Raw genomic sequence first — 23,489 nt, 5'->3', positions numbered from 1 at the left:
CAGCTGAGGGTGCACATCAGCAGGCAATAGACCTGACAAACTTGACCCGAACTTGATTATCCGAATCGATTTATTCGATCCAATACTCGATATTAACCCGACATGATAATTATATTTGATCCAATACCTGACCCGAACCATACCCGATACAATATTTAGCGAAACCGAAAGCAACTTGAATCGAAACTAACCTGAACCAAAATTAACCTAAACCAAAAGAAATTTAAACCGAATTTTAACCGGATCCGAAAGCAACCCGAATCGAATTGAACCCGACTTGAAAGCAATCTAAACAGAAATTAACTCAAACCGAAAGTAAGAATCTTATTGTAAGATTGAAAATAAAGTTTACTTATCTTACTTGTAATAAAAATATTAGATTTATAATAAAAATAATAGAAAGTTTACTCATGTTACATAAGAGGAAAATAAAAATAAGGATCTTATTGTAAGATCGATAATAATAACAAATAAAGTTTACTTATCTTACTTGTAATAAAAATATTATATTTATAATAAAAATAATAAAAAACAACTAAAACAAATGAAATAATATTAAATTTATAATAAAAATAATATGAATTTAATTATGTTACGACTAAAACTTAGCAAATAAAATTATGTATTATTTTTTAAATTTTAATAAAAATATTAAATTTATAATTGGAAATAAGTTTTTTAATAATAATAATAATTTCTTTATCAAATAGATAAAATTTTCATACAAGATAACTACAAAATTTTGATAACAAGTTCTAACACATTATAAGATCATATTTATGTCAAATTATCGGTTTATCATCTATAAATGATGGTTTAATTCAAAATATCAAATGATTGAGAATTGAAATTAAGCTCTAAATAATAAGATTAACAAACAAGAATACATATTTTTTTATAAGAATATATCAATATATATATATATATATATATATATATATATACTTGATTAAACTCATAACCAATTCAATCTTAATTAACATGATCTAAACGTTGACTCAAATCGAAAATCAATCGATCTGATATTGACCCGACTCAAAATCTAAACGGATCCTGTGTTAACCCGACACAAAAATCAATCGATCTGATATTGACCCAACCAGATATTGACCCGACTCAAAAATCAACTGATCCGATATTAATCCGAATGGAAAAATAATCGATCCGATAATCACCCGAACCGAAAATTGACCCGACCAGAAAACTAACCCGACTTGATACCCGACCCGGCCCGGCCCAATTTACCGTACACCCAAATTAAATCCGAATTAAATCTGATCCGACCCAATCAAAATTAAACCGAATATAATCTAGATCCGAAATAACCCGATGTAAACCCAATCTAGATAACCCATTTGCCACCTCTAGCGTACAACAAAGACTTGGTAGTCAACTCAGTGAGTCAGTCGAAGGTGAAAAATTAGAACTCTAGAATATTCGCCCAGTTGCAACTCGTTCAAACTTTATTACCAAGCTCAATCCTGAATCAAGAAATTTAACCAACATCTCAGTTACCATAATAAACTTCTCCATGAATATTTCACATGCTATATCAATATCAGGCTTCATTTCCAGAAAATATACATGCGAAGCTAGAAAACAAACTCGGACATGGGTGCAAATGTCGGATGCAATATGCGTCCGATACAGGTGTGATGAGAAAAATAAAGAGTCGAAGCAACATAGAAGAAAACTAGTGGCCCCGATATATGATGCAGTAAAGCAACATCTGATGAAACCGAATCAAAGCATATGGTGTGCTTTACTTTGCATTTGTATCCAAGTATGTACTTTCATTTTCTTCACCTGTTTTACATAAACAGCACTCAAAAGGATTAACAAACAAAAGAAAAAGAAGTGCAACACACTGCCCCCCTCTTCCTAAAGGGGCTAAAAACAACATAGAGAGAAACAATATTATCAACATGTCAATGCTCGTGAACTACGCACATACCTCCAGTTTATCCTCCTCTGCCATATGGTCATGAGGAAGAAGACGAGACTCCTCAGTCAAGCGAACTAGAGCAACCTTTATGCATGATTGTCGAACATGAAGATAAAGTGCCAGATAGTTAAGCCTATGCATATTTCACTATGGCCTAAGAAATCAACTTTGTGATGGTTGATAAAAAAAGGAAAGTGCACCATTATTCATGCTTACAGCATAGAGCCATAGTAAAAGACTGACATTTTGTATGACTGGTCCAATAAGACGTAGTATACATTTTAACATACCATATTCCTGCAAGTTTTGCCTCATGATCCATAGTCAGATAAAATGATTGATCATGTACAGGGTGTAAAACCTATATGAAAAAGAGACAATGAACTATATCGTATAAATAACTCATCAAAAAAGCTCCACACGCACGAATGCATAATTTAAAAAGTTACCTCTGATACTGGGCAACAATGAACGTATCTAAACTCTCCACAGTGCTTTCTAAGATAATCCTGCAACTTTGGAACATCTTCCTTCTGGAAAATGTCCCAGATAGCGCCTCCTTCATGAGCTTCTACCTCTTCGGTCTTATTCTCCGAAGATTTTCTGCTGGTCTTGCGCATTGTTCTTTTGTTTTAACTTCGCAATTCTAGAGAGCCGTTCAGGTGTAAGCTTCACCTCAGCAATGTGTGTTAAAACATTCACCTAAACATTCACATTGGCAGATGATTATATTTTTATCAGCATTAAAGTTGTTATTAGAAAATAAAGGAAAAACCGAGAGCATATACCGCATCAGACATATCACAATGAAGCCTGGTTACAGGGTCTCCAAGCCCAAGCTATTGTGCAACTCTGTATGTGATACGTGATATATGACTTAGGTCCCGTATCGGGCTTTAGAAATTTCTCTGGTAATTTGGTAGTGACATTAAGAAACCCGCTTTGAGGATGCGTATATTCTTTAAATGGAAAGTAACTAACAAACTCGGCATGATGACACGGAAGGAGCTTCTTGAATTTGGTGGAGGCCAGTCTTTCAGCTTCAGTATCTGAGGCCATGATTTCGAATCAAAACGACCATCTGTATAGCCTTTAAAGAATTGTTGGATATTGACCACTACCTGCATTTCACTATACATGCTTATCACATTGGTACATAAATAGTGCATAATCAAGTTCAGCATCATAGTCTAATAATAAGAACTGATAACCAAACTGACCTCAGACCAATCTAAGCAATGAAGTGCCTTAACTTCCAACTGGTGATCATTTTTTTATTCGTAACCTGACGAAAAGCACGCCACATAACCATTGGCACCCAGCTCAAACCAGACGCATTCTCAAGTACATAACCACCCTTAATATCTTTAGCTTTTGGATAATATAAATAGTTGTCAATGGCATATTCTCGAGAAGCTGCTTTCTTTAACTTATTATTGCCGATGTCAACTTCTCCCATAGAATTGTAACAAGGGCATTGTTCATTAGAAACTTGAGAACACTATCCAGGCCGAGAACTTTTGTTATTTCCTCGGCCTTTCCTGTTAACTCAACAACAGCATGCTCTCTAAACAGGCACTTTAATTCCAAAAGGCCATTACCACACCCACCTAAGTCCTCCAGGGGACAAGGAATGGGGCCATTTTCATTCACCTTCCACTCTGAAGTTGGAGCATTTTGTTCTTTATAGCTAGTTTCCACAGGGGTATCTTCTTGATTCTGCACTTCCGATGGCTTAGAGCTCGTATGTTTTCCGTGCAAGTAATATAAATCCCTGTAAGGATATGCCATAACTGCTTCCCTTTGTCCACCCTGCAAATTCCCATCACGTATTTCTAGGCAACAGGCAAGGCAAAGATCATAGTTACAATTAGGATAGCTTCTATGAAGGTCAACAATTGAAGTTCTGCAATTTTTACTGCCAAAAAAATCATCTCGGAATCAGGAATCACTTAAAATGAGTTCCAGCAACAAACAAAATTATCCCATTTAGTTCCACTATTACAACAATAAGACCTACCAATATACACGTTCATCATCAGGCCATTCTGCCTGCTTAAGCTTTATTTGTCCTAGGGGCACCCCAACTCATTCAATAAATACACGTTAAAACTGAACTGTAAGGAAAAAAAACATTAATCAACAATGCTCTAACATGCCATATGAAGAACATAACATTTTGGAGAAATTATACAAAAACGTATTCGAACACATACCATTAATTTTTGCCTCGATGGCCTTCTCTTTTATTTGTCCTTCACTAAATTGTTTCTTGTATGGGAGAAGTAACTGAAGCAAGTATCTGGAGTGCCAAACTTTTTCATAATCACTGAACTCCAACTTTATTGTCTTCCCCAATTTCTATAGCTCATCAATTATATGATATCATGAATCAAGTACGACATAATATATGCAATCATTCGAGCAGTAATGCCATGAATTTGAGAACTAACTTCGGGAATTTCGGTCATCCGCAAGCACGCCTTGCAATTGCAATTCTCCAGACAAACAGGACAGGCTTCAGCAATTTCACCCTCAGACATCTTGGGATACCTAGTCACAGAAACCATATAAAAAAGGAAACAACAAAAATCAGAGAGAAAAACAGAAAAGTTGATGGTAAATTAGCAACCACATGAAATTCAAAACAGAAGCAAGGCACGCACATTAGATGGAAACCCAGTTCAATATAAGAAACTATTTTCTAAGCATATTGTAGACAGAGTTGTTCATGCACTAAAAATGCAGGGGATGCAATATCGTTTTCCGTTGCAAAGTCGGCATCTCACAACCCTGCCATTATCATTCCTCTTGCACTGATGGCATGTTAATCTATCTTCTTTGGCAATGGACATCGACAATGTTTTTGAAAGCAAACAAGAACCACCAGCAACACATCATATCCACCACCAAATATATACATATATATACGCACATGATATGAATAATGCTAGAATTAAAAAGCATGATTTGTACCTTAGAGTTCCTTTTTTTCTTCGAACCGGGTCTTCCTTGAGGCAAATCAAATATTCTGCTTCGTCCATCTTCTTTCCATTATCTACATCTTCCCCTCCATTGCCTTCACTTTTAGAAGTTACATGGATCCTTGGCCTACCCCTTCCTCGAACATCTTTCCCTCCATTTACTTGGCTTTCAAAAGCTTGTTTCGTTGGACTATCCCGTCCACGCGTCTTGGGCACGAATTCTTCATCTTCATGTTCTTGAACCTCGGCATAGCTTACTTTCTTAGCAATTTGCTCTCAGTTTCCTCTTCGAAGCATCCCCACTATTTGCTATGTCCTGTGCATTTGATATCTTTTGATTCTCAATGGAAGTCAACGTTTCCTCTCCTTTCAGTTGATCCCCACTTTCTTCCTCCGAAAAAATCTCAACTTTATCCCTCTTCGAATCCATCATTTTCCCATATTTTCGAAGGAACTGTTGCTTCCTCCTCTCTATCTCTCTTATTGGGTTTATTCAAAGCATAGTTTCCTTCTAGATCCTGGGTTTATATCTCCTTCCCTTCGATTCCCATATCACTGTTTTCTTCTCCGTTTCTCTCTTCGACTTGCTCCTCGGCGAAACCCATGTTTTCTTTACTTCCCAATTGCATGATCCCTCCTCACTGGTCGCTAGTTTCCGGAAGACACTCGCAGATTCCAAGTTCTCTGTCTGAATTCAACCTATTTAATGTGTCATTCACAAAGTGGTCTTAAAAATTTTAACAACTCAGCGGAGGATTGTCCATTTGTTTAATGGTGATTGGTGAAGGAGACGAATTTGGGGCGGGGGGGGGGGAAATTAACTACAAATTCACACTTATTTTGGTACCTTAGTTTGAGTTTGTTAATCATTAATTTCGGTACTTGTAATGATTTGTAGTAATAAATTCAGTTCACTTGTTTTTTAATTCATGGTAATATATGCTGTAAAATTTGGGAAAATTGGAAAAAAATAGATGTGAAAAAATATTTAGAATGCCATTCTGTTGGTTATTTAATAATTATTTTATAATAGTCTAATAAAAAATGATGATATTTTGTAATCATTCCAAAAATTTTACAATCATCAAACCAGGACATGTTTTGCTTTTCTTCTGGGGAAAGACCACATACGCAGAGACCAATTGAGTAGACATCTTTGCATGCTTGAAGTCATCAAGCATGGGCTGGCAACGCCGATCCTAGCCGGTGATTCGACAACTGTAACTCCGGCGTTACCTATATGCCGACATGGAGGAGCGGTGAATGGAACGGATGCAAGAAAAATAGAGACACGTAGTTAGATCAAAAGCAAAGGATCAAAGACAACGATCTGCTATTGAGAACCTAAAGATATCAATTATGTTAGCGAGAAAAATAAACATTTGCAAAATGCATTGTTCCGGATAGTAATTATGAGGTTTAATGAAGAAGCAAGTGAAGATGCATCATTAGGCATAGTGATCCAGAGCAAGTATTGCAAGACTTCATAAAGACATACACAGAGATCCCCATTATATCTAACAAAACTAATAGAAACCCATTTCTCTGGGATATATAAACAAATCCTATAAAGGTCTTTCTGGGATTTTTTCAAAACCCCATCAAGTATTGCAGTGAAGAAATCCATGAAAAAAAAAGGTGGAATTTTGATGGGAACTTAAAGTACCATCTTAGTGCCATATTCGATGGCTTGCTCATTGTAAAAAGTGCCATTCTTTCCCGTGATTCCTAGGCAAATGAAGCGATGTTCTTGTCTACGAAAACCGCTGGTGGAGGCACCGAAGCCGCCGAGAAAGACCTTGACCGAGTCAAATAATGAGAGGAGAGGAAGAGGGACTGAGTGGGGATATTTGGGGTTTGTGAGGAGAAATCCTGCAAGATAAAGATTGGATGAGTCGTTCCAGCAACAGTAAAGCTGTCCTATGGCATTGTTCCCTGTAAAAAGCTTCCCGGGTCAAACGTTGAACCCTTTTTTCCTATGGAAATGGACCCCCTGCCCTGATTATGTATTTATGATACAATCCGAGAGAATAAGGTAGGAATTTGCTTCAGTCAAATCTTTTACGTTTGTCCTTTTTGGTTGCCATGTGATCCTTGTGGAGTTCCAGATTTGCTTGGGAAATTTCCCGGTGGAAAAAGGTGGTTTCCCTGGAGACAGACGATTGACAAAATAAAGTACCACTCTTCGTAAATACAGACTGTGCCTACTTTGTATATTCAACAATCTCCTTCTCATAATCATGAAGATCACAGATGTCCATAGGTGTTTCTTACCTTGAATCTTCTGTGCTTTTGACTTAATTGCCGCGGCTGTTTGGAAGAAGAAAGGCTTGTTCTCCTACAAATCAAAGATTCAATAAACAGCCCTGAGGGAACCGCTTTCCCAAGCCGGTACAGTGAAGACTGTTGCCAGTTGAAGGCCGTTGAATGTGATGCATCCACGGCTCGTGTCAACAGACTCATCTTTCACAACAAATGAGATCCGAGTGTGCTTGAACGTTGGTATCCGAATGCGACCCTATTTGCTCAATTTAAGGAAATGAAAGAACTTGAACTTCCGGAGAACAATATAAAAGGATTCACTTCACCTCACGGTAAACACTAAATTCTACGTTCTGTGGTACCATAAACTGTAACATCTCCAGTGTATAGTTTTAATTTTATGCTGTGCAGAGCTAGGAGAACTCGAGCACCTGCAGAGGCTGGATCTGCACGACAACTTGATAGAAGATGCTTCTGATTTCTGCTGGAGCAAGAGAGCATTACCTTCTCTTTACCACTTAGATTTGTCTGTTAACAACTTGACAGGTTTCATTCCGGAATGCCTTTGTCATAGCCTTTCCTTACGGCACTAATCCTGTATGGTAACAATCTCCATGGAAACATCTCTTCATGACTGAGTAATTTGACTTCACTGGAAGTTCTGGATCTCAGTTACAATCAAATTCAGTGGTTCTTTTCCTTCCTCTCTAGTCCACAACCTTACATCTATCGAGTCACTCATACTGTCATGGAATCGATTCACCGGCGAAGTTTCCTTTTCCATTTTTGCCAATTTATCAACGCTTGGTCAACTTGATATTTCATACAACGCAGACTCGGTTCCCATCTTCCAACATGTATGTGCTGAACTTAGCTGATTGTAGCTTACGAAAATTTCCCATCTTCCTCTCCACACAGAACAACCTCATGTCCCTTGACCTATCAGAAAACTTTTTAGTTCGCTCCATTCTTCTTGGGTGATGCATAATACTTCTTCACAATTAAGGGTTGGAGGCAACAATTTGAGTGGTCCATTCCCCGAGATCTTTCGGAACATAAGCTCACAAATTACTTCAGTAGACGTCTCCAACAATAATTTCCAAGGGCCATTACCTAAAGATATCGGCTTGATTTTCCTGGAGTTGGTTCGTTTAAAAGCTTCCGATAACGTTTTAATGGTCTCATACCCCCATCTTTCTGTAGATTAAACCGACTTCTTTTTCTGGACTTATCAAGCAATGAGCTACAGGGAAAAATTCGGCCAAATTGGGCAAATAGGAATCCGGGTAAATTATTTGGCCCAATAGGACACTCAAATATTTAATTTAAGATCTACGGTAATTGCAACAGTCCCCATGAAACTCGTCATGCCGGCGTGACGAGTTCTTTAGGATATAATTTTTTAATGGGTCGTGTCAGGTGGGCCCCAGAACTGGAATAAATCTAATATATCTTTAGGGACTTGTCACTCCGGCGTGACGAGTCCTATTAAAAAAAAAATTTTTTCATTTCGAAATTTTTTAAAAGAAAATAAAAAATAATATTTTAATGGTCATGGAACTCGTCACTCCGGTGTGACGAGTTCTAACGGCAAAAAATATGTATTCCCTTTAAGTTGTTCACATCATCTTCAATCTCTTACATTACACACTCTTTTTTGGATTCAATCTCTTACACAAAAAACTCTTTTCATCTAACCAAAAACATTTCAAACAATGAGCAACAAATTTTTTACAATTATTCATTATAATGGAGAAATTCTACAAACTGATGTTGGTGTTGTGTTTAAGTCAGACAAGCCGATCAATATGATGTTCCCTGTAGATGTATCTCATTGCCAAATGAAGCAAAAAATTGAGAGAAAACTTAGAGCTTTTGTTTCATGTTTAAGTTATCGACACCTGATCTCCTCAAATCCAATGACATATGGAAAAGTTCAGCTTGATGATGATGACGATGTTGCTGTTATGGTTGGACTTCATCAATCATCAGATAATAATATGGTGGAGATGTACGTTGAAGCGACGAATGCAACTGATATTCCGACGTTATCAGTACCAGCTCGAAGAACACAAGAAGCAGGACCCCCTAAACCACATGCAAGTTATGGTGATGAGAACCTTGTTGGACGGTTCAGTGAAAGCCTTTTTGAATTTAGCGAGTATGATGAAGATATCGTTCCGTTGGTAGACGATGACGACACAACATTAGTTGATGAGTCCGATTTTTTTGAGGTTGCTTCAGATGGACAAGATTTGGATGTTGAGGCGGATATCACCTCTCAACCTGCTACATCCACTTTTTTTTTTCCTCTAACGACTATGGTCTCCTTACATTGTTCACGATACAAAAAGGCCAAAATTGCAGAACTCCAACTATATTGGCGACATACAACAAAATCCTCCATTATCGGAAGATATTGGGTGTGCACCAAATTGCCCGATTTATCCGGTAGCAAGATCCCTCCAATCAACATCATAAGATATGCTCGAGTGACATATATCACTTCTTGCTCCGCTGATTGTTCAGCTACTCTAAATTCTCTTTCCAATCACGTCATTTATACCCGCAACCCATCAATGACATCGGTTAGAGCCTCCTTTCCCAATAAATTTGAAATAATATTATTTACCTTATAAGTGTTGCGAAGCACCAATGACATACCATTAATCGGAACGCCAAGTTGATATGCGACATCTTACAAAGTTATCGTCACTTCACGACAAGGTAAATGAAATGTATGAGTTTCGAGCCTCCAATGCTCAATCAATGCAGATATCAGTGCCGATATCACCTTAAATCCGCGAAGAAATATCGCTCCATATAATTCGAATTGTGAAAGATATATCACCATCTGCTCATGTGGCTCTTCATTCGTCATTCCTCGATGACGAATGGTTGGTTCTTCTCGCTACAATTTGAAAATAAATTATTTAATACAATTACATAAATAATTATTATTAATACTATAATTTTGTCAAAACTAAAATGAAATAAAACAAATTAGACTTATTGTTGTCAACTCGATCGACGAAATATGAACATCATCAAGACGTAACATTTCTTCTTTTGAGGTCATTTCAACACAAATTCTTCAACACAAGTTTTTGATCTCAGTAGAATGTTTGATTACAAGTGAAAAACCAATCCAACACAAACATCTATTTATACTACTCTACCTAACGACTAGTTTTTTCAAACTGAAAATAGCCGACGTGACGAGTTCCATTGAAATTTAAAAAAAAAATCGACCGTTGAACAACGATCAAGCCAAAGGTCAGAAACGTCAAAATTATACCCGTTGGAACTCGTCACACCGGCGTGGCGAGTACCATGACCATTAAAATTTTATTTTTTTTATTTTTTTAAAAAAATTCGAAATAAAAAATACTTTTTAATGGGCTCACGCCGGAGTGACGAGTCCCTAAAGATATATTAGATTTATTCTGACTTTGGGATCCACATGACACGGCCCATTAAAAAATTATATCCTAAGGAACTCGTCATGCCGGCGTGACAAGTTCCATAGGGACTGTTACAATTGACGTAGATCCCAAATTAAATGTTTGGGTGCCCTATTGAGTAGGGGTGTGCAAATCCGGGTACCCGATTTCCGGGTATCCGGAACTTCCGGGTCGACGATTTCTCGGCCCGTGTCCCGACCCGGATGTTACGGGTACCCGGTAATCGGGTACCCGAATTTTGCGGGTACCCGGTAATCGGGTACCCGATACTCGGTTTTTAATTTTTTATTTTTAAATTATTAATTTAAAAAATATATACACAAATTTAAATGTTCGAAACTTCGAATTACATACTCTAATATCCTAACATAAAATTTAAAAGTTCAAAATACAAAATATAATAATCCATAATATAAATAATTCATTATAATTTATATAATTATATATATATAATAAAAAAAAATAAAAACTAACCGGGTACTGGGGTAACCGGGTACCCGGAAAAATTAGATTTTGTGACCCGGGCCCGACCCGGGAAATGTCGGGCCGGGTACCCGACCCGGCCGGGTAATTTTTTTTAGAGAATTACCAGGTTTTTTTAGATCCAGGTCGGCGGATCGACGGGTCGGGTCAACCGGATCGGGTAATTTTGCACACCCCTACTATTGAGCCAAATAATTTACCCAGGTTCCCTATTTGCCCAATTTTGCCGAGAAATTCCCTTCTCTGTGACTAGTAATATGAGCTCTCTTGAAACACTGCGTTTGAGGGGAAACGAGTTGAGAGGACACGTTCTTCCCAGAAATTCAAGTTTGCCCAAGCTTAAGGTCCTAGACCTTAGCCACAATGAATTCATGGATAACCTATGGACGAGTTTCTCGCGATCATGACCACTCTCTCAATTAAGAGTACTCAGTCTTGGAGAGAATCGTCTGGAAGGGAAAATACCACTGGAACTGTTACGGGTGTCTATATTAGATTTATCAGGAAACAATCTGTCCGGTGACGTTTCCGACAGCATTGACAACATTACTTCTTGGACAAAGGGGGCAGAGCCGCCGGATGCTGAAATAATAGCTGCTGGTATTATACCCTTCACTGTCTTAGATTTGTCCTGCAATAGATTGACTGGTTCAATTCCCATGCAAATTACACAACTGAAAACACTCGGAGTACTGAACATGTCCCGTAATCTTCTCTCGGGTCAAATACCAATATCCCTGAGGAACTTAGAAGCATTGGAAGTATTGGATCTTTCCTATAACAATCTCTTTGGTGAATTACACCCTGAATTAACTGCTCTTACAACAACCTATGGGGGCCGATACTGAAAGGAAACCAGTTCGGTACATTTTTCAGATGATAGTTACATCAGCAATCCTCGTCTTTGTGGCCACCCATTGGAAAAGAAATGCAGCGTGGTGGTTAGAGAGAAACAACCCTCTGCAATGTCTTCTCACATTTGGACTCCACCTACAATTTTCTATTTCCATGTCCTGTTTTTATTCTTTCTGTAAGTTTCATTTTCTCTTTTCTAGAACTAAACTGATTGTATAACAAATTAAAATAGGGTTCTCCAATATCGAAATTCTCTCTAGTTTAAAGGCAATTCAACGTTACAACCACTGTTTTCTATGTAAATAAGAATGCGGCTAGCAAGGATACAAAATGTAACCACAAATACATCAAGTAACTTCCCTAAATCCTCAGACCTTACTAGTGACAAAATATTTGTCAGTGGCTTCTCATATGGTGGTTCCATCACATGCACATATCTTCTTGTAGTTTTCCTCAACCCCGGCACTTCGGGCAATCACTGCAGCCATCAGACCTGAATCTGGTCTATTTGTAGTCTCATACACAGCTATTGACTGCCCGATGAGGTCCGCAACTCTGAGCTTCTGTCTGACACCAGTGTTAAAAGCCTCACCATTCTCATCCACATCTAGAGTTCCCAGGTCGCCAACCGGCTGTAAAGCAAAGACGAGTAAGGAATGATAAGCAAACATTATGGTATGAAACAATGGATATGGAGATGCAGGCTTATAAAAATATGAAACAAAAGAGAAAACCTCCCATATAATAAAATAATTCAAGAGAAACTACAATGTGAAAGGGTCCAATCAAGATGTCCATATGCACATAACTGTAGAGGCAAAGCTATGTTGGTTAAAGGCATAATACCAAATGTGCACCCTTTTTTTTTGAAGTTCTTTAGCCCGAACGTTTCATTTGTATAGAATTCTGCAGGACAAGATGAGAACAGTTGGGAAGTAACAGATTTGCAACATAGTAAATCATTTGAAAATAATTTGAAGGTAGCAGCCACCACACCTTTCTTTTTAGTTTTCCCGATCAGATAGCACCAAGAGGTCCATTGACCAGTAAGTTCCATCTATAACACGTGGAACTTCGAATATCATACATTCGTACTTGCACTTATAGATACTAATTTTTTTTTGATAGGAGATTGCTTTATTTCATCTAAATTCATTTCATCACAAAGCCTGCAAAGAAGTAGAAAGAAATACCAAATAATACAATGAGTTCTTGGTTGACATCAAAATCCATGAAAAACAATAATTTAAAGGTTCAACATCTGGTATTGTTTTTCCTATAATTCTTGAATGATATACCACAGTTACTAAATGAAATTACAATGACAGACACAGAGGGAGTATGAAAGTGATAAATAAACAACATGTGTGTCGTAACCGGTTTTCGTCCGGGCACGAAATATTTATTTGGCGAGAAAATTGATGTGAATAAATGGTTTTGAAAATAATTTGGGAGTCGCCATCGGCCTTTTGGATCAGGTAGGTCGAATACCTAAAAATTATTTTTTAACAGAGTTTTTTAAGAAAACATCATTTAAAAGATGAACTGATCTGCGTTTATAACCAAAAATTCTTTCTTTTTAATAATAAAAGGGGATTCGTGGTCGGTTACGTTTAGGGAAGGATTAGCACCCCTACAACGCCCAAAATTAGTACTTTTTAATTATAAATTGTTTCTATTATTAGAAATTTAAAAATTCAAAATATATTTAATTTATAATCCTATTATTTCAAAATTATAATTATGAGAAAAAAATAATTTATATATATTTATAAATAAAATATTTATTTATTTAGAAATATCAGAAAAGGACTTCTAGGTGCCTTAAGACAGCTCTTTTCTTCGATATTAATTAATATAATAATTTAAATAAAATTAAATTATAATTTTTTATAATATTTAATTTTAAAATACCAGAATAGGACATCCAGTTGTATTAAGACTGCCCTTTTCTTCGATATTGAAAAATAAATATTAAAATAATTTATGGAAAAAATATAAATTATTATTTATTATATATATATATTTATATGACTACATAATAATAATAAAAATAATATTTAAATATAAACAAGTACAATTAAAACATAAATAATCAATAATAAAAATAAAATTAGAACTATATATTTAAAAGCAGTAAAACTTTATGAAAATATTTAAAATTAGTGACTAAATTACAATCTAATAAAATTAAATACCTAATTCGTAATTATTTAAAATTTCAGGGATTAAACATGCTATTTTCCTTATTTATTAATTTGGTGACTAAAATAAAACTATATAAAATTCGAATATCATATTAAAATAAATTAAAAATATATACTCGGGATTAAAATATTAATTATTAAAATTAAAGGACTAAATATGATATTTATCCTAAATATATTATTTTAATATAAAGGACTAAAATAAATAAAACTAAAATTAAAGAACCGAATTAAAAGGATTATAAATTGATTTAGTGAATAAAATGTAAAGTTTACAAATTAGGATGGCTGCGGAAAGGATTTAACTTTTATTTAATTACAAACAAACCCCTCCCCAAAACGGCGTCGTTTGGGGAGGGCTATTTAAACCCATAACCGGCTGGCCCGAAGGGCCAGCTCTCATTTCTCTCATTTACTCTCTCTCTCTTCTCTGAGAGAATTCAGAATTCTCTCGCTTCTCTCTAAAATAGAGAGAAGCACACCGGCCGACAGTCGTTCGCCGGCGTTGACCTCGCCGCCGGCCACCGCATCCGGTGGCCGGGAAAATGTTTTTTACACCTAAAGATAGATCGGACCATCCTATTGATGGTTCCGATGACCGTTTCCCTTAAAACATTCCTGATCAGAGCAAATCTACAAAAATACCTTCGGTTTTCGAAGGTTTCTGATGACGTGTGAGGGCTTCGGTGATGTTGCAGTAAGTATCTCTCCGTCTTCTCCTTGCTTATTTTTGGGTTTGCGGTTGCTGGTTGTTGTGAGTTGGTCTCTATTTTTGTATCTTTGCTCTCGGGTTTGTTTCTCTGTGGCTGTTGTGGTTGCTCTTTTTTTTTGTTCTCCGTTCTTCCTCTTTTTTTTTCTTTCTTGGCAGGGGGCTCGGTGGCTTTTATAGCCACCACCGGTGATGGCTTCGGACCGGTCCAAAAGGGGTTCTTCGGTGAGTCACCGGACTTCCAGTGGTGACTCACCATTTGGGGGAGACGTGTGCAGCTGGAGTGGCTCTTCTGGAAGCCTTCGACGAGACATGGCAGCGGTGGAGATGGTGGGAGCAGCTGCGGCGGCCGCGTGGTCCCTAGGGTATCATCACCCTAGGGTTTGTGCTGGATGCGTGGGGGCCGTTGGATCTCTCAGATCCAACGGCTGTGATGCTGAGGCGGCTGGATGATGATATGGAAATCCTAAATTGGTTTTAGGGTTTCCTGATTGGGTTTGGGCTTCCTGATGGGCCAGTTGGGTCCTTTGTAACTGGGCCGATCCAGTCTGATTTGGGCCTGTAATAATATTTATTAATAAAATAATAATAATAATAATAATAATAATAATATAAATAATATTTAAATGAAAAAATGAGTATCTTCAGCTGCCCATCTTTGCTTATTCTTGTGTTAACAAGAATAGAGCAAAGACAAAAAGATAATAAGTTTTTTTCATTTGACTTCACTTGATTAATATGGAGATGTTGAATAAATTCTTCTCTTTCTTCAGATGAGTTCTTCTCATTATGAACTTTCCACTGGGGATGATGTTGACCTAGTTCCTTCTGTGATAGAGTCATTCAAAAGGTTGAATAAGCTCTTCTTATTATGAACTTCTTCTTTCTTCTTCAGATGAGTTCTTCTCATTATGAACTTCTTCTTTCTTCTTCAGATGAGTTCTTCTCATTATGAACTATCTCTGGAAAGGTTGATGCTAATCTATCTGCTTCTGTGATAGAATTATGCAAAAGGTTGAATAAGCTCTTCTCATTGTGAACTTTTTCTTCTTCAGATGAGTTCTTCTCATTATGAACTTCTCTAAAAAAACTGATCCATCAAGTGATGGATTTGAGCAAAAAGTTGAACAAATTCTTCTCATTATGAACTTCTTCTTCCTTCTTCAGATGAGTTCTTCTCATTATGAACTCAAACTGGAAAAGCTGATCCATCAAGTGATGGATTTGAGCAAAAGGTTGAACAAATTCTTCTCATTATGAATTTCTTCTTCCTTCTTCAGATGATGAGTTCTTCTCATTATGAACTCTACCTGGCAATGTTAATCCATCAAATAATGAATTTAAGCAAAAGGTTGAACAAATTCTTCTCATTATGAACTTCTTATTCCCTCTTCAGATGAGTTCTTCTTATTATGAACTCGAACTGGTAATGCTGGTCCATTGAATGATGAATTCAAGCAAAAAGTTGAACAAGTTCTTCTCATTATGAACTCTACCTGGCAATGTTAATCCATCAAATAATGAATTTAAACAAAAGGTTGAACAAATTCTTCTCATTATGAACTTCTTCTTCCTTCTTCAGATGAGTTCTTCTCATTATGAACTCGAACTGGAAAAGCTGATCCATCAAATGATGGATTTGAATCTTTGCTAAAATCTTTGAAATTCCTGTCAAAATTCAACATGGATGAGAATGAATGAAAATGCACCTATTTTTGTAAATGCTTAAATATGATGCATGAATGTTAAGTTATTTGATTTCAGATTGGTGAACTGAGTATTTCTTCAGTTGTAGAAACCCAATAAATCTTTCTTCTTCAAATCAGAGAATCTATCATCTTTGATAAATGTAGATGTAGATATGCCTGAATTTTTGCATAATGTCATCAAACCACTTGAGAATAAAACTCAATAGTATAGGTTCTTGAAAAGCTCGCACTCATGCAACATGTTGATTTTGATAACAACTCATCTGATTATGATAACAACTCATCTGATTATGAAGTGATCTTTCAAGATGATTTCGCAGATATCGATAGTTCTTTTAATACCGAGAAAATCTTGAATTCTGATTCTGATGAGGAGAGTAAACTGTTATACTTGAAAAGAAATGGGATTCTCAGAGGCTGAGGCTTCAATATCCATAAAGAGATGTGGTTCAGATTCATCAATTATAAAATTGAGAGATTTTATATGTGATGCTCAAATGGCTAATGCTGCTGACGCACTTCTTCCGGTAAAAGGTAGGAAGCCATTATGCAATGATCCCAATTACAAGAAAAGGCGAAACTTAGGCTATGATTTTTGGGAAAGAAATAAGCAGAAGAAGCTTGAAAAGAAGCTTCTTATTGAAGACGATCATGCAGTTCATCTTTTAATTCCAATGATTGGTTCTGTGGTTCCTACCAAACCAGATCAGATAACTCAAAGAACACTTCCAGAAGATGCTATTGGGTCTTCTTATTTCTACTATGATCACATTCATCTTTCAAATTCAATGATTGGTTCTGTGGTTTCATACCAAACCAGATCAGATAACTCAAAGAACACTTCCAGAAGATGCTATTGGGTCTTCTTATTTCTACTATGATCACATTCATCTTTCAAATTCAATGATTGGTTCTGTGGTTTCATACCAAACCAGATCAGATAACTCAAAGAACACTTCCAGAAGATACTATGAGCACATTCATCTTTCAAATTCAATGATTGGTTCTGTGGTTTCATATCAAACCAGATCAGATAACTCAAAGAACACTTCCAGAAGATGCTATGAGCACATGGCACTTGTTCCACTTGAATCTGATGAGGTGGAAATGCTTCTAGGTTTCCCTAAAAAACCATATACAAGGATCTGTATAGAGACATGTTCCATGGTGGTATCAAAGTCCTGTCTCTTTTCTCTGGGATCAATGATGCAGAGATTGCCTTTTACTGTCTTGGCATACTTTTGAAAATAGATGTGCAAGAACTGAATGATGATCGCTTGGAGCAATTGATGAGTAGTTTTAACGGTCTTGATCTTGTTGTCGGTGGCATCCAGCGTAACAACCTTACTGGAAGAAATAAACATCATTTATGGGCTTGAAGATTTTTGTTGGTGCATTTACTTGCAATGATTGCTACAACAAACTGTCTCTTCTGCTTCTCCAATATATCCCACTCTTTTCGAATCATGGAACGGTTTAGTTGACAGTAAAATTTGTCATTTTCAACTTTTGGAATACTGTAACCAATGTTACCCTATATAACCAGAGTGTAAATAATGACTTGTTCATGGCTTTATTATGGTGATGATTTGCTTACTTTGTATTCCATGCCTTTAAAAGTATTAACATAAAGTGATATTCAGAAATCTTTAACTTATTTCAAAATTATGTTAATTCATAGAAGAATAAATTGAATTTTCGAAAATAAATTGAATCTCAAATAAATTGAACTTGGAATTTATTAATAAATAGATAGAATTGTACTCAAAGTTATGTCAAGCACAAGAATGATAAAAATTCAAATGACTCAACAAATTATTAGCATAAGTATTTCTAAATTAATCAAATTGACACAATTTAGAGTAATGATGTAAGCTTTTGTCTGGAAGATCTCAAACGTTGTCAAAATGCTTGTAGATGTGAAGTTTCTCCCAAACTGTTAAAATCTTAAGAGAGTTCAATTGCCAGATGCCTAATATCAACATGCATTTGAGCCGCCCTTTCAGGTTTTCAACTCAAATCCTTCCTTTGGTTACAAGATGCCCTTTGCGGGTTTTCATCTTGACCCCCTTTTTCTTTTTCTTTTTCTTTTTTCTTTTCTCTTTTTTTTCTTTCTTTTTTTTCTTTTTTCTTCTTTTTTTTTCTTCAAGCATAATATTTCTTGACAGAATCCGAGTTTATTGGATTTCTCAGAATTTTTCCATCCATTTCTGCCAAGATCAACGCTCCTCCGGAAAAGGCTTTTTTTTACAACGTATGGCCCTTCCCAATTAGGCATCAATTTCCCACGGAAATCTTTATGTATAGGCAAAATCTTTTTTAGTACTAGATCACCCTCTTGGAATTCTCTTGGATGTACTTTTTTGTCATGAGACTTCATCATCCGTTTCTGATACATCTGTCCATGGCAAATAGCTTTCAATCTTTTCTCCTCAATAAGGTTCAATTGATCAAATCTAGCTTGGATCCATTCGGATTCATCCAATTTTGTTTCTCTCAATATTCGAAGCGATGGAATCTCAACTTCAATTGGTAAGACTGCTTCCATCCTGTAGACTAAAGAAAAAGGTGTTGCCCCAGTAGATGTTCGAACAGTAGTTCGGTATGCATATAAAGCAAAAGGTAACTTCTCATGCCAATCTTTGTAAGTTTCAGTGGTCTTTGTAATAATTCTTTTGATGTTCTTATTTGCCGCTTCAACTGCCCCATTCATCTTTGGACGATATGCCACTGAATTTGCATGTTTGATCTTAAACTGTGCACAAAGTTCGGTCATCATTTTGTTGTTCAGGTTCAGAGCATTATCTGTAATGATCCTTTCTGGTAGGCCATACCGGCAAACTATCTCTTTCTTTATAAATTTGCAGACTGTGGACATCTTAATATTGGCATATGAAGCAGCTTCAACCCATTTGGTAAAATAATCAATTGCCACAAGGATGAAACAATGTCCATTCGATGCTTTTGGTGTGATTGCACCAATGACATCTATTCCCCACATAGAAAATGGCCAGGGTGATGTCATTACGTGTAAAGGAGATGGGGGTACATGAATCTTGTCTGCATGTATCTGGCATTTATGACATTTCCTTGCATAATCAATGCAATCTATGTGCATGGTAGCCCAATAGTATCCATATCTCATTATTTTTCTGGCCATGGAAAGACCATTTGCATGTGTTCCACATATTCCACTGTGTACTTCTTCAATGATTCTTCTGGCTTCGCTGGTATTTAAACATCTCAATAGCATTTGATCATTGCTTCTTCTATACATAATCTCGCCATCAAGAAAATATCCAGCAGCCATTCTTCTCAAGGTTCTTTTATCAATTTCAGATGCATTTTGTGGATAACTTTGATTTTTGATATATTGCAGGATATCATGATACCATGGTTTACCATCTACCTCTTCTTCCACACTATAACAATGTGCAGGAATTTCATATACTTGCATTTTGATTGACATCATATCAACTTTCTTAGTTGCCTGAAACATAGCAGCTAATGTAGCCAAAGCATCTGCCATTTGATTTTCTTCTCGAGGGAGATAATTGAAGGTGACTTTCTCAAATTCTTTCACTAATTTGAGGGTAAAATTTCGGTATTCCAACAATTTGGGATCTTTTATTTCCCATTCTCCTCGTAATTGATACACCACTAACGATGAATCTCCATATATTTTGAGACATTTGATTTTTCTTTCTATAGCTGCTTTCAATCCCATGACACAAGCTTCGTATTCCGCCATGTTATTGGTGCAAAAGAACTCCAGTCTACTTGTAAAGGGATAATAAATATTTTCTGGAGAAATTAACACTGTTCCAATTCCTCGTCCCAAGGCATTGGATGCTCCGTCAAAGTAAAGCTTCCAAGATGCAGATGTATCATTTGTTCTGACTTCTTCATTTATGGATATGCACAACAAATCTTCATCGGGAAAATTGAAACTCAAAGGCTGATAATCATTTGATACACGACTGGCCAGAAAATCAGCTATGACACTTCCTTTTATCGCTTTTTGGTTGACATATACAATATCAAACTCAGATAATAACATTTGCCATCTAGCCATTCTGCCTGTCAAAGCTGGTGATTCCATTAAGAATTTCAAAGGATCAAGTTTGGATATCAACCAAGTAGTATGATATAACATATATTGTCTGAGTCTTCAAGTAGCCCACACCAAAGCACAACATAATTTTTGTATTGGTGGATATCGAATTTCACAATCAGTAAATTTCTTGCTCAGATAATAAATAGCTTTTTTCTTTTCTTCCAGATTCATCATGTTGTCCCAGTACACATCCCATCGAATTTTCAAAGATCGTCAAGTATATAATTAATGGTCTATCAGGCATTGGTGATACTAAAATGGGGGCATTGGATAGATATTTCTTAATAATATCCAAAGTTTCTTGACATTCATCATTCCAGACTTCAGGATTGTTCTTTCGAAGTAATTTGAACACTGGATCACATTTGTCAGTTAATTGAGAAATAAACCGAGATATATAATTTAATCTTCCCAAAAAGCCTCGAACTTCTTTTTTTGTATTGGGTGGTGGAAGATCTTGAATTGCTTTTACTTTATCTGGATCAATCTCGATTCCTTTTTTGCTGACCACAAATCCCAAAAGTTTCCCGGAAGTTACCCCAAAAGTGCATTTAGCGGGGTTGAGTTTTAATTGATATTTCCTCAATCTTTGGAAAAGCTTTCTCAGATTTTGAATATGTTCTTCTTCAGTTCGAGATTTGGCAATCATGTCATCTACATATACTTCAATCTCTTTGTGCATCATGTCATGAAACAAAGTTACCATGGCTCTTTGATATGTTGCCCTTACATTTTTCAATCCAAATGGCATCACTTTATAGCAAAATGTGCCCCACATGGTTACAAATGTCATTTTTTCCATGTCTTCAGGATTCATTTTTATCTGATTATATCCTGAAAAGCCATCCATGAATGAAAACCATGCGTGTCCTGCAGTATTGTCTACCAATGTGTCTATATGGGGTAATGGAAAGCTATCTTTCGAACTAGCTTTGTTGAGATCTCTGTAATCCACACACATTCGAACTTTCCCATTTTTCTTTGGTACGGGAACAATGTTGGCTACCCATTCTGGGTATTTGGCTGCCTGTAGGAAACCTGCATTAATCTGTTTCATTACTTCCTCTTTGATCTGTAACAACATTTCTGGCCTCATTCGCCTGAGCTTTTGTTGGACCGGTTTATATTCTGGATTGATTGGAAGCTTGTGCATTACTATATCTGTACTCAAACCAGGCATATCTTGATAAGACCAGGCGAAGATATCTTTGAACTCTTGAAGAAGATTTATCAATTCTTGTTTTATATGGATTGTCAGAGTAGTACCAATTTTCACCTCTTTCATTTCTTCATCTGTTCCCAGATTCACAGTCTCAATTTCTTCTTTGTGAGGTAGAATTTGTTTATCTTCTTTTTCTACCACTCTTAATAATTCAGTAGGAACATCACATTCCAGTTCATCCTCATACCCATTGATTTCTTCCAGACATATGGGTTGCTCTAAATTTATCTCTTGATTAAATTTAGGAATAAACATGCTATTAACATGGTGACACCTGCAAATTTAAGTCGGACATATTTCCGAAAGAATATAGTAAATTTATGAAATAAATAAATGTGAAAATGTAAGAAAATGTAAAGAATGATTGCCATCTGAAAATTTTAAAGAAAATTTCTTATATTTAATATTAGGTTAACATAATTTCCTTTACAAGATAACGAAAAGTTTTCATACTTTTGAGCTAAACATAAAGATTAGTTCTGAATATTACTCTGCGTTAATATTAAAAACTATAGGAAGATCTTCAGTGGTCCAATTGTTGAGTGTTTCTCCAGGAAAACATGGGCGAATCCTATCCAAGTATTTTCCAGTCTTGTTGTCATTCATGATCATGTTGATAAATAATCCATTCATAGCTTCTTCAACTATGCTTTGATCTTTCGTCAACTTTTCTTCTTTAAAGGCCTCAACAAGTTGTTGTTCTACATTAATTGTTCCCCCTAATCTGAATGTGGTCTTCAATTGTGGGAAAAACATGTGTTCCCAAAAGATTTCTTCTCCTTTCAACCTTGCCTTTCTGTCTTCACATCTTCTTTTCATCTCTTTGTTCTTTTGCTGAAAATTGGGCTTAAATCCAAGCCCAAAACGATCTTTCTTCATCTTTATACTTACAGGAACTGAAATCCCTTGAAGATTCTTTCCTAAACCTTTCCCAGCTTTAGCTCCGATGCCTAAAGTTTGTCGTACCGTCATCTTGGTGCAATCAGATAATCTGGGATATGGAATTTTGCTTCCTTCTGCAATAAAGGTTGCATTGACAAATTCAAGAGCTCGGAAAGAGCATTCAAGAGCATCATCATTGGTTTTAATATATGGAACATCACTTGTTATAGACGCAATGATTTCTTCTTCAGCTCCTACGCATATTAGTTGTCCATCAACAACAAATTTCAATTTCTGATGTAATGAAGAAGGAACGGCTCCTGCTGAATGAATCCATGGCCTCCCTAATAAACAATTATATGTAGGGTGGATATCCATCACCACAAAGTCAATATTGTACACGACTGGTCCGATTAACAACGGTATTTCCATTTTCCCAAGCACCTCTTTTTGAGTACCATCAAAGGCTCATACTACATTCTGATAACTCTTCATGTGTGATTTATCCACATGCATTCTTTGAAGTGTGACTAGAGGCATCAAGTTGAGAGAAGATCCATTGTCAATCAATACTCCTGGGAAAACATGACCATGACAATGTGTAGTGATATTCAAAGCTTTTACTGACCCCATTCCGCCTTCAGGTATTT

The 23,489-nt window shown here is 36.3% G+C and overlaps 2 protein-coding genes and 1 pseudogene across 2 annotated transcripts; 2 read left to right on the top strand and 1 right to left on the bottom strand.

Annotated features, from left to right (window-relative positions):
• Window positions 1–1,594: 1,594 nt before the first annotated feature.
• Window positions 1,595–5,594, bottom strand: LOC120171723 (annotated as a pseudogene).
• Window positions 5,595–7,142: 1,548 nt separating this feature from the next.
• LOC120171733 (probable LRR receptor-like serine/threonine-protein kinase At5g63710) lies at window positions 7,143–7,949 on the top strand. Its single transcript, XM_039179386.1, has 2 exons — window positions 7,143–7,523; window positions 7,603–7,949. The coding sequence occupies exons 1-2, from the start codon at window positions 7,469–7,471 to the stop codon at window positions 7,782–7,784; spliced, it is 237 nt and encodes a 78-aa protein (XP_039035317.1). The 5' UTR covers window positions 7,143–7,468; the 3' UTR covers window positions 7,785–7,949.
• A 1,209-nt stretch (window positions 7,950–9,158) lies between these two features.
• On the top strand, window positions 9,159–11,986 carry LOC120171693 (LRR receptor kinase SERK2-like). Its single transcript, XM_039179362.1, has 2 exons — window positions 9,159–9,528; window positions 11,634–11,986. Exons 1-2 carry the CDS (start codon window positions 9,159–9,161, stop codon window positions 11,984–11,986), a joined length of 723 nt encoding a protein of 240 aa, XP_039035293.1.
• The last annotated feature ends 11,503 nt before the right edge of the window (window positions 11,987–23,489 follow it).

This window comes from Hibiscus syriacus, unplaced genomic scaffold (assembly GCF_006381635.1).
Source record: "Hibiscus syriacus cultivar Baekdansim isolate YM2019G1 unplaced genomic scaffold, ASM638163v2 tig00111835_pilon, whole genome shotgun sequence".
NCBI lineage: Eukaryota > Viridiplantae > Streptophyta > Magnoliopsida > Malvales > Malvaceae > Hibiscus > Hibiscus syriacus.
The sequence above is the reverse complement of the archived record's forward strand: the minus strand, read 5'-3'. Positions and strand labels throughout refer to the sequence as shown.

Excerpts from the sequence above, each read along its gene's own strand:
- LOC120171693 (XM_039179362.1), top strand. The coding sequence starts at position 9,159 with ATGGTTGGACTTCATCAATCATCAGATAATAATATGGTGGAGATGTAC. Across the intron at positions 9,529-11,633 it reads GACTATGGTCTCCTTACATT|ATTTATCAGGAAACAATCTG; the intron begins GTTCACGATACA and ends TGTCTATATTAG.
- LOC120171733 (XM_039179386.1), top strand. The coding sequence starts at position 7,469 with ATGAAAGAACTTGAACTTCCGGAGAACAATATAAAAGGATTCACTTCA. Across the intron at positions 7,524-7,602 it reads AGGATTCACTTCACCTCACG|AGCTAGGAGAACTCGAGCAC; the intron begins GTAAACACTAAA and ends TATGCTGTGCAG.